A 12,117-nucleotide genomic window follows, 5' to 3' on the forward strand; every position below is an offset into this window, starting at 1 on the left:
CCACGCGGGGAAACCTAGTTACGTATAATTGAGTGAATGAGTTTAAACCTTTTTTAGTATAGGTGTCGCGTAAGTAGTGGACCAACGGGTTATGGGGAGTAGAGGGACTTATTATCTAACAATAATACTAAAATTCATTGTCCTAGACCATAAAGTTTTTGATTTAAGCTCTATTTTCAAAATTTGATAAAAATATCATCCACGTAAGCTTAATATGAACTTTTACCATTTCTGTTTTTATTTTATTCTTATTTTTTTGTTAAAGGTTGTTAAGAATACATAAGCCTTCCTAATTAAAATGACACTCAAGCATAATCTATAACCCGTTGGTCCACTACTTACGGGACACCCTGTATATTGTTCATTCATTGTTCGCTGACCCTCAGTTATACACACATTATGTTAGTATAAATTCTTTTGTTTTTGTGTTAGCTCTGTAAATGCTTTGTGACAATTGCTCTTAGAAAGGTAAATAGTTTTAGTGCTAAGTGAAGAAGATTTTTATGATATTTTTTTATTAAATGTGAAAGCGCTAAGTTACATTTGCAGTTTTAGGATTGAATTTTTGGATTTGTTTTTGATTTTATCACAAGCTTCCGTTTCAATTGGATAATTGTTAAAAAGTTCGAGAATTGATAAGGGTAAGCAAGCAAGTATTCAGTTACACGATTTATTCTGATAAGATATTGAGTGTATCTATGTATGATTCTATAAAAATTAGTGGTTTTCTTCGTCAAGCACAGTTCCACCGTGGGCCTTATGGATCGCACATAACCTATAAGATAAAATATTTTATAAAAATAATTATTGTGGTAATATTAAACCAACTTAGTGGTGTAGTGCACTTAAAGGAATTTTGAGAAGGTAAACATTTTGATTTACATACGATTAAGATAATAATTTATACGTAAAGTTTATGTATATTTTTAAATACCTGGAGTGTGAATGTGAAGACAACTGTGATTTTTTTTTAATTATTAAGACGTATCCTTAAATCGTGATAAACAAATAGCTTTAATCAAATCGAAAATTAATAAACGGAAATTCTTTTATGAAAATATTTTTTTTATAAAATAAATCGATAGGACAATTAAAGAAATTTACCATAATATAGATAATTTCAGTCAAATTTTTTGGTTACAAATCAATTTGTAAAACTATTGTTTAAAATAAAAAATAGTTTGGAAAATCCAAAAGTGCACGCCTCATAATCTCATCCTTTGCAATAAAATTGATTATTTATAAAGAGTACACTATAAATATAAAAAAGAAATAAAATAAAACAGTTGGAAAAGTAAAGAAAGCGGTACCGTAATAATTGAGCTATTTTTCTTGTGGCCCCACCTAGATGTGAAACTGCGCAGGTTTAAGGGACTGACTACCAACTTATTTTTTTAAACCTTGGCTTATAGTACAAAGAATCGAGTTTATAATGGTGAATTTTGAGTACACTATAAATATAAAAAAAAAAAAAATAAAATAAAGAATATAATATATAGATATATGTAGGGACACATATACTAAAATTATGGAGAACAGTCGATATTTTTTTTTTGTTTGTTTAATAACAATTAAACCACATCGAATCAGACCCTGAAAAATGAAAGGGTTCTATTCCTGAGCATACTCAAGCGTAAGAGAAAAAAAAAGACTCGATTAGTAAAGTATTTCGGTCGCTATCCTGTTAACAAGAAAATCCTCCGCACATACAGACACACGGACGTCCAAGACAGAACTTTTTTAAACTGTTTTTTAACTAGTTTAAATAACAAAAATGACATCAAAAATATCATGAATGTTAAAAATAGTGTTTTTTCTTAATATGTGTGTGTATGTATTATCTTACAAGTGCAATGTATGATACATAAAGACATTTTAAGTTTGAAAAATCAGATGTTTTGCGCGAAGTGACAGTAGTACCCACCTCAACGCTTCGCATAGGAGGCATGCAAAACTTAACGAGATAAAACAAAAATGATTTTTACCTACTACGTAGATTTTTTGTATAAATTCACTACTAATCGAAAGAGAATAATTAAAGTTAACCTGTTAACTTTTATTTGAAAATTAAATTAAAATTAATAATATAGGCCTTTTAATGCTATCAAATTAAAAAGTATAAATTAATATCTTAACATTTTCTTGTGTTTTTACGCTTTTCTTATAATTTTTGTTCTGTTCTGTGACCGTACTTGCTGAAGGTAGATAAATAATTAATGAATTATTTGCATTGAATATTCATCTATACTGTAAAATTAAATTATACTTAGTATGATAATGCTCAGTTTTTTGTCAAAGAAAAAAAAAGAGTTAATTCTTATAAGGGTCGATTTTTCAATGCTTGGATAAAACTTATCCGTCCAATAAAGTATTAGTACACACGATAGTATTAAAATGTCACGTAAACTGTCAAATACGGGCAATTAGAATACGTTTTTAAAATGGTAGTTTTATAGATTATTCGTCGAATAAGTTTTAACCAAGGATTGAAAAATCAGCCCTAAGATAAATAAGCCATAATAAATGTAAAAAAAAAGTCAATTTACTTATGGTATTTATAAGATTTAAATTCCTTGAGTCAATACTCAATACATAACTTTAAAAATGGTGGAATAAAAAAAAAAAAATTATAACAATTAACCGAGCAATTAACATTGTCAAGTTTTATACTAAATTTTAGAACCTGCACTTAAAACAATAAATAGTAAATACTAATTAATTATTCTAGTACTAAATATTATGAAATCACTGGCAGTTCATCGTCAAAACATATTTAAATAAATCTTTAATTTTGAACAGCACAAGTTTAAAATAACAGTATAATATTATTATAACCGTGAATGAAAACAAATAAACATGATATTTAATTAATATTTTGGTAATAAATAAGGGAAAAATCTGCTAATACCTACAAAGATATTTAGGCGTTCCTCAAGGATCCTTACATGGTCCGCGGTTATTTAATATGTATAGTAATGATAATTTTATCGATTCAAACTTTAGAAACTGAAGATAATATGTATTAATATTATACGTATAGTTTCAATTACACCATGATTGTACCAACATGATTGGCAAAGTCTCATTGAAGTTGGAGTGCCCTTTTAAAAATAATATCTACCTTAATTAAACCACAAAAAAAATAATTAAATTCTGGAATTAATTAAAATATCCATGCATTCTGGGGTTTATATAGTACTAGCTGCGCTCTGCGGTTTTACCCGCGTGGCTCCGTTCCTGTTGGTCTTAGCGTGATGATATGTAGCCTACACCTAGCCTTCCTCGATGAATGGGCTATCTAATACCTAAAGAATTTTTCAAATCGGATCAGTAGTTTCTGAGATTAGCGCGTTCAAACAAACAAACAATCAAACTCTTCAGCTTTATAATATTAGTATAGGTTCAAACATTTTTATTCGTAAACAACCTCATTTAAAACGCCAATTAACTAGTCAATAGCACGCAATTAGTCCTGATAAATAAAAAACTCAATACACCATTTTTATTATCAATCTTACCCGATAAATTCCTTTTTATCTTATTATTATCATACAGAGTCCTTATAGCATAATGACCTAAATATTTAAAAGCTTTTATATCATTTATGAGTCGCTTTATCCAGGATAGTTCAGGTGACTATGATGTCTTAATGCAGTAACTGGAAATACCAGTGTGGGAAAGTGATGACGCTAGACGCCCTCTATAGCACTGTCATTTTTACACACTGGCTTTAACGTATGATGGTTTTTTTTTTGTGGTGATTCTCAATGTTAGCCAGAAGGGCTACTACATTTTAACGCGGACGCGGGGGTGAACTGAAGGTTCACCCTGGTAGCGATATGCACAAGGGCGTCCCCTTGACGGGGATCTCGAACCTCGGCTCGGGCTGTCGCTTGAGTGGAGGAGGCCGGAAGGGCCCTAGTCGGACGGGCAACGTATGATGGTACGGGGGCAGTTCAATGCATTTCTATTATATTATGGATAGATTATTGATAGATTCTTCTGGTTTGATGAAAATGAATCTTCCTCGCAACTGTTATCGAAAATCACTTTCGATTATACGAATCTTGGTCAGTGATTAATTGTTATTATCAATGTGCGATTATTGCAATTAGTCGGCCTTGAACGTGACTGTGTGTGAACTGTAGGTATCGGTTATCAATGCAAAATTATTTCAACAATGAATTAAGTTTTCCAATCTATGAATTGGGTGGATTTCTTTATAAATCAACGCGACTCTGAGATTCTTTTAATCATGTGCACTTGCTTATTTTTGGTCAATCAGGTGTAATTACTTACTTTGAGATTATTTACTTTCACTGTATAGTATGGACTAAGTAATAAGTATCTTATATTTATTATGAACGCAAAAGATGAAACATGAGAACATTTCCATTAAAAATGTTAATTAATCAACGACTTTGGCCTATAAAGCGTATCATTCATGGCACTATTATCAATAATCGTGACGTCAAATAAAAAGAATAGAGTTTGATAAAATCAGGGTTGATAATCGGCTAATTAGCCTCAAGGTGGATTAAATTGTGTAATGTTTCAATGAATTTTATCAAAAATAGGACATTTTAGTCGGGTCACGGTCAATGTAATGTGAATGATTCTTTTGGTGTGACAGAATTTGGTTTACGAATCATGTTCATAATTAATATTGCAAGGTTACACATGACGTCATTCACCTTGCTAAAAACTGGTTAATTAAAAATATAATCTAGTAAATACTTATTGACTACATATTGAAATGCACAGACTGTTTGTATGATAAATGCATCCTGTGTGATATAAACAAAATGACGATTTAATACAATAACATTCTTATTATTGTTTTCAGATTCGTAATGGCGTCAATGGATAACATGACTGACATCTCAGTACCTGGTTTTTATGCCGGGAAATCTGTATTCATCACTGGTGGAACTGGCTTTTTAGGAAAGGTAAAATTTCTGATCTAGTATTTTCTAGTGTTTGATTTCACGCGAGTATTATACATTTAGAAATTAAAGATTTTAACGTGTCTTCCCTTGACCACGCTTGCTGCAGTGGTGGAAGTGTGCGCAACGTCGGGAAAATAATATAATGAACAAATCGCGTTTAAAATCCGTTAAATCTTTAATTTCTGAATTCTGATCTATCTTTAGTAGACACCTATAGGAAGTTTTATTATCTCGTTAATGATGAAATTTATTTCATTATACGTAAATAATATTTTTTGAAACACGTAAATAACAATACAAAAATACCGTTTATTTAACTGCTAGTTACGTCATTTTTGAGAAAGATCTTTAAAGTTCAAGGTCAACTCTTAAGAAAAAAATATTATTACATTCTTGTAATTTATCTTATTCCTAATATATTTATGGTAAACAACGTAGGTACTTGGTAGTTGTATTATAAATTTTATTATAAACTAGCGGTTCGCCCCGGCTTCGCCCGTGGTACCTACATGTTTACGTTTTTGTTCATAAAAACTATCCTATCTCTCAAGTTGGATCAAACTGCACATGGTGTGCGAATTTTATTATAATCGGTTTTAGGAGTCCATTGAGGACAAACATTGTGATTTGTGACACGAGATTTTTATATATATTAAGATTTACTTGTCTGTCAAGTATATGTAAATTATTTGGTATTACCATAATATGCTAATATGATAAGATGATAATATAATTGTTTTTGACAGGGCCTTATAGAAAAACTGCTATACAGTTGCAAAGATATCGGCAAAGTATTCATCTTAGTTCGAGAGAAGAAGGGCATATCAGGCATTGACAGGATTAAGAAAATCCTGGATTCCGAGGTAATTACAATTCAATTATAAAGCATATAGGTATTAGGTATAGTTAATGTGAATGAAAAATAATGAGGAACTAGCTTATTAAAATTTCCATAAATGGTAAATTTTGAACTGTAAATTTTTAATAACTACATTAACATTTACGACTTTATTTTATAATTTCTTTGACGAACTGACAATATACTTTTAAAGATAAAAACTATTACATTTAAAAATTAATGTTATTTTAAATTTCATCAACAGCCCTTCGCTCGACTAAGAGAATCACGGCCTCAAGATTTGGAAAAGATAGTTCCCGTCTATGGAGACCTTGTCGCAGAAAACCTTGGAATCAGTCAAGAAGATCAGGAAACACTTTTTAATGAGGTGAGAGGTTTGTTTTCTACGCAAGAATGTAAAAGAGAAAATATACCACGTACTGGCCTGTTAGATAACAAATTTAAAAATAGAACGTTTAACAAAAGAAAAAATCAGGTGCTATAAATTAAGCTGGTCATAGAAAAAAAAAAATATCAATTAAAATAAACGTGGCCAGTGTAAAATGTAACCATGAACATGAACAAAAATGTATAGTTGTTTGTTTCAATCCGGCAACTTTCTTATATTTAAATATTTTTTAGGTATCTGTCGTATTCCACTTAGCTGCTACTATCAAGTTCAATGAACCATTGTCAGTGGCAATGAAAGTGAACGTCGAAGGTACGAGGGAGGTGATGAAGCTAGCGCAACAAATGAAGCTCTTGAAGGTAAGAATATATTTATAGATTTTTTTATAATATCCTACTTTTATATCCATTTCCTCTAAGATAAAGTTTGTGTGCGGATGTATGTGAATAAACTAAGCATTAACATTTTGTATGGTTTTCCTCCGAACCACAATCGAACTATTAATATAATAAAGTAATAAACATAAATTCTTAGAAATATTTCTATGCATTGACCAATACATAGGAAGTAAATATGTTTATGCTGAAGAGGGTAAATATAGGTACGTAATATAATAAATATTAATCTAAACTGTTTATTTTGCAGTCGTTCGTGTATGTATCAACAGCGTACTCAAACACGAGCATAACAAGATGTCACGTGGAAGAGAAGCTCTATCCATCACCTAAAACAATGAAGGAGGTCTACGATTTGATCGAAGATAACGACCTTAGTGAAAGATTAACTCCTGATGTTTTAGGTATATAACATTATTGACAAAAAGTACTGAATCTATACTAATATTGAAAACTAAGAGTTTGTTTGCTTGTTTGTGAGGTTGATTCAACTCTCTGGAACTACTGGTCCGATGTGAAAAAATATTTCATTGTCAGATAGTCCATTAATCGATGAAGGCTATAGCAATGCGTATAAAGTTTTAAGTAACAAGACAATAGAAAATGAAGAAATAATAATCGATAAATTTTAATAATATGAAATTATGGTTGTTACAGACGGTCGTCCCAATACATATGCGTTTACAAAGGCCCTTGCTGAAAATTTCGTAGTGGAAAATCATGGAGATATGCCCACAATAATCGTACGACCATCAATAGGTAAGTTTACACATAAATCAGTATTATAAAGTTTGAGGTTGTTTACCTACATGTTTGTGTCAATTATCAGCCAGTTATAATCGATATTAAGAAATCTTTTAGATTGTTATAATACATTGCGTTAAATATTAATATCAATTACTGCTTATCTATCATTTACAATAAAATATTCTTTATCATTTCTTAAATCATACGTATTATTGCCTTTAAGTTCAAATAGATCTAGACTGACCGTTTGGCTTGGTTGGTAGTGGCCCTGCCTTCCAAGCCAGAGGTCGCGGGTTCCATTCCCACCCGGGGCAAATGTTTGTGTGATGAACATAGATGTTTGCTCTAATTCTGGATGTTAATTATCTATATATAAGTATTTATTTAAAATTATACATGTATGTTTATCAGCCATCTGGTTTCCATAACACAAGCGAAATGGGAACAGATCGTGCCGTGTGTGAAAATTGTCCCGAAATATTTATTTATTATTTATTTATTTATCTTCAGTTATCCATTGACCAAGTTCTAAATAAAAATCTTTAATATAAGCTTAAAACCTTCAAGATTATATAGATCTTCACTTTCCAGTAGTTAAATTTTATATTAAAATCTTTAATTTCAGTGACAGCAGCAGTTAAAGAACCAGTCGAAGGTTGGATTGATAACTGGCAAGGTCCTACACCAGTTCTGGCCCTTATTGCCAAGGGATGGGTGCGCACTTTGTACGGAGATAAGAAATTTGCTTTCGACATGATCCCCGTTGACTACGTCATCAACCTTACTATTATTAGCGGAGCACGTTGCAAGAAGTAAGTTACAATGACGATCTATTTCATTAATTTTGATTGTATCTTTTTGGAAATTTTAAACGTGTTTTAAAAAACATCTCATCCTTATTAGCTGTAATATAGATTTCAGTCACGTTATTGGTATCTTTAGAATCCTACCTGTTAATTCCACGAATATTATTTGTATATTCATATTATTTTTGTAAAAAGTAGCTGTAATACTTAACTAAAAGCTTAGTACGTATGCAACATTTATTATGTTTTCTGTTTGTCTAGATCCAAAGAAGTTCCAATTTATCACGCCTGTAGTAGTACGAGCAACCCGATATCTTTAAAGGAAACATCTGTATTGTACACCAAAGAAGCCTGCAAACATGGATACAGTGAGTTATTCCTAATGTTGCTATCAATCATAAAACTAAATTTAGTGAAAAAAAAAAGACGGGTTGCACGGAGTGCCGGCAGAAGTGAAAACTTGATTTATTAACGTTCAGCATGTTTGATATTTTGGAATGGTATCCGTCTTACGCATGGAATATAAGGGTTAAAGAAAATCCGTCTTACGCTTTTTCGATCAGGCCACGTGTCCTGACGCGAGTTTAAGATTTTATACCCAACGCCGCTAAAGAAGTTTTCACTTCAAAAATTGATCATCTCCCATATAACCGTCTAGTTTCAAACACTTTGTACTATGACTATGGAAATTAAGAACACCTTTTTATAAATAATGCATAATATATTTATTTTCTAGAAATAAGAAATATTTTGAATAACTACTATGAAATCTTTTGGAAACTATAATTTCCGGAATGTTATTTTAATAAAAAAATCTTTCTATTTTTAGATGAGTTACCATTCCCGGGCATACTGTTCTCCAAATCAGAGTGGTTACTGACGTTGGCAACGTTTATTCTGCAAACAGTACCAGCTTATTTAGCAGATTTCGTTCTCTACCTACTTGGAAAATCTACGAGGTTAGTAATTTGTCTCTTGCCTGATTATGCAATTCGATTCATGACTGACTGCTATTATAGATGTGAATATTTCTTTGATTCTATCTTTACCTAGTTTCATTACTACTATTAATATTTTGCTTATATCTTATCTAATATTTTATTTTCTGCTTGCGCTCAAATTACATTTTTGACGTGACAACGTCTTATAATTCGATAAAGCCGGCTGCACGCACGAAAAAACATGACTCATGCGGCGTTGCCTCGCTCTGACTCATCAGAGGCGTTCCATGTAAGGCGAGAGCGCGGAATGAGCGACAAAGAAGCACAATCGGACGTTGTCACGTTCAACTATCGTCAGTAAACCGACTTTACAGACAACCAATTTCTTTAAACTATATCTAAACCTCTCCATCTTCCTAGGTATGTCAAAACGCAGACCAAACTTGCATCATATTTGGAAATGATCCGATTCTTCTGTTCCCAATCCTGGATGATAATGAGCGACAAAACAAGAGCCATGTTCTACAACCTCAGTCCTGAAGACCGCAAGACGTTCCCCTGTGACGCTTCCCTCTTCAGTTGGGAAGAATACATGCCTGTTTACTACCACGGTGTCAAACGGTATCTCATCGACCCAGCTGAGAAATATAAGAAGAGTTTGTCCTCTAGTTAATTCTGTAATTAGCATCAATTTAACGTTATTGCTATCTCATTATCACTTAATTTAGCGAAAGGATATCAAGCATCTCATAATAGGGATTTGAGGGAAGTAAGGGTTAGTGGTGGAATGCATCAAAATTTTAGCATCTGATATTATAGTAATTATCTTGATAGATTATTGGAAGGGTAATTGTTGGAGATAATTTGTCTCTGTTTGAACTATTGTGATATTAGTCCAATACTTATAGGATTAGTGTATTTCTATGTGAAATATGGGAATGGAGTGATACTGTAGTTATTATATAACTAAGTTATTATTATTTAATGGGTTAGTTATTGCTCAATATTTATTCAAGCCTTGTTATTTAAGAGTAAACTGAACTGATTATTCAGTTTGTATTATAGCAGCATTTAAATACTTTAAAAGATCTTTTTGTAATAATACAAACGAAACAGTAAAATACGACATGTCGTACTTATTTTCGATCCAGTTTAGAATAGGTACATCTAAGTGTAAGGTAATTTTAAGTTAGAATAAGGTAATAGCTATTTATTATGTTGTATCCAATAAAAATATTATGACGATGAGTTATTTCTTTTATTTAATATCTTTCATAACTATAATTTAGGACAAGTCAAAGATTTTATATTTTTTGGTTTTTATGGCATTCAAATGCTTTATAAATATAAATTTATAAAGAATAGAAAAAATTCGATCACAAGTCAAAGATATTATTTCAAAGTTAGCAAGTGCGAGTGGCCACCAAATATTATTCTTGTTGTTAATATTCCGATGTACTGTTAGTAAATAGTTTTCTTTTAATCATATTTTCAGTTCACTATTAATTTCCATACATTCATATCTCTTCGATCTCACATGTTCTCATCTTCGTCTCCATATCAACCTGTAATATGAAAAAATAACAATTTAAAACCGATTATATATATGTATATATATATATATATTTATATATATATATTACACAAAATAAAACATGGGTCAAATAGTTTTATTATATTCAGTTAAAATATCAAAAACTAGCTTTTCACCCGCGTCTTCGCCCGCGTTTTCAAAGGAAAACCCGCATAGTTCCCGTCCCCGTGGGATTTTCGGGATAAAACCTATCCTATGTGTTAATCCAAGTTACCCTCTATATGTGTGCTAAATTTCATTATAATCGGTTCTGTAGTTTATGCGTGAAAACCATACATACATACAAACCTTTCCTCTTTATAATATTATAGTAAAGATTTAACGAGAACTCTTAAAAAAATAAAACCAATAAAACACCTCGTATCAATAATATAAATAAATTGAAAACAATAAATCAAACTTAATTCAACCGTTGAATCAATCATTGGATTAAACATTTTTTGTCAATAATTTTAAATACAAACCGCATCGCTATAAAGATTATTTATTTAATTCTAAATAACAACCAAACAACCAATAAATAACCGCTATTTATTTTGGACTTTAGTAAGTTAATAAACAACCCTCAAATTGGTAACAATTCTATTTGTTACATGTAGATTTAACTAATATATGCGTAAATGTTGAGACAATCTGATAGATCCTATCCAAATATAGGGTTTTGCCACAGGTTTTGCTGATTGTTAAATTTGTAGTGAATATACATAATTTTACTGATTTCTAGATTTCTATATACATAATTACATAGTGTAGCTAAATGTATTAATAATACTTGCTACGCCACGTGGCTTTACCTGTGGACGAAACTGAGGTAATTCTATAAAATATGTGTTGTTATGGTATGGTATTACAGACTGACAAGTGTCATCAAAATCGATTCAGTTTTTGCACAGACATATATTCCCACAAATTGTCACGTTTATGCCATTAGTAGGAGTAAAATTTTTACTCATATAAACATCTTTGGCACCATTGAACTGCATTAAAGTAGGTAAAAGGATTTCAATTTAGAGTTTAAGAATTGAATTGATTCTTCAATTTCTCTAAAGTAATCCACATAATTGTGATGTAATTGGAGAAGAAAGATATCGTGGCAAATCTAATGTATCCAAGAACAAAAAATTTAATCGAAAATAACATCTATCATCACATACATCGTGGTGGATTATAATTTAATCCCCCCATGTGGGTTAGTGATGATGAATCTCCATTAAATTTGGTATATTATAAAAGGGAAAAAGAGGCACGAAGTTGGTTCATATTTTATTTTGCACTAACATTTTATGTTGTCGTGGATAGATTGCATTGCATGCCGACCGGACAAATCTATGTGGTTTTTGCTGTGGGTTTTTGGCATGTCAATTTATGTTAAATGTATTTTTATTGATAAATAAATAAATAAATAATAAAAATAAAAAAATGTGCAATACATACAATC

At 31.0% G+C, this 12,117-nt stretch overlaps 1 protein-coding gene across 3 annotated transcripts; it reads left to right on the forward strand.

The window, feature by feature from the left end:
• Window positions 1–386: 386 nt before the first annotated feature.
• LOC123694018 (putative fatty acyl-CoA reductase CG5065) lies at window positions 387–10,333 on the forward strand. Of its 3 annotated transcripts, XM_045639309.1 has the most exons (12): window positions 449–468; window positions 550–641; window positions 4,847–4,949; window positions 5,696–5,812; window positions 6,053–6,175; window positions 6,430–6,555; window positions 6,842–6,995; window positions 7,249–7,350; window positions 7,964–8,150; window positions 8,406–8,512; window positions 8,974–9,103; window positions 9,506–10,333. In XM_045639309.1, exons 3-12 carry the CDS (start codon window positions 4,854–4,856, stop codon window positions 9,756–9,758), a joined length of 1,395 nt encoding a protein of 464 aa, XP_045495265.1. In that variant the 5' UTR covers window positions 449–468; window positions 550–641; window positions 4,847–4,853; the 3' UTR covers window positions 9,759–10,333. The 3 variants fall into 3 exon arrangements, with proteins under 3 accessions (XP_045495266.1, XP_045495265.1, XP_045495267.1); XM_045639310.1 differs by lacking the exon at window positions 550–641 and having other exon boundaries at window positions 387–468; XM_045639311.1 differs by lacking the exons at window positions 449–468; window positions 550–641 and adding an exon at window positions 758–864.
• The last annotated feature ends 1,784 nt before the right edge of the window (window positions 10,334–12,117 follow it).

This window comes from Colias croceus, chromosome 8 (assembly GCF_905220415.1).
Source record: "Colias croceus chromosome 8, ilColCroc2.1".
In the NCBI taxonomy this organism is placed as follows: Eukaryota; Metazoa; Arthropoda; class Insecta; order Lepidoptera; family Pieridae; genus Colias; species Colias croceus.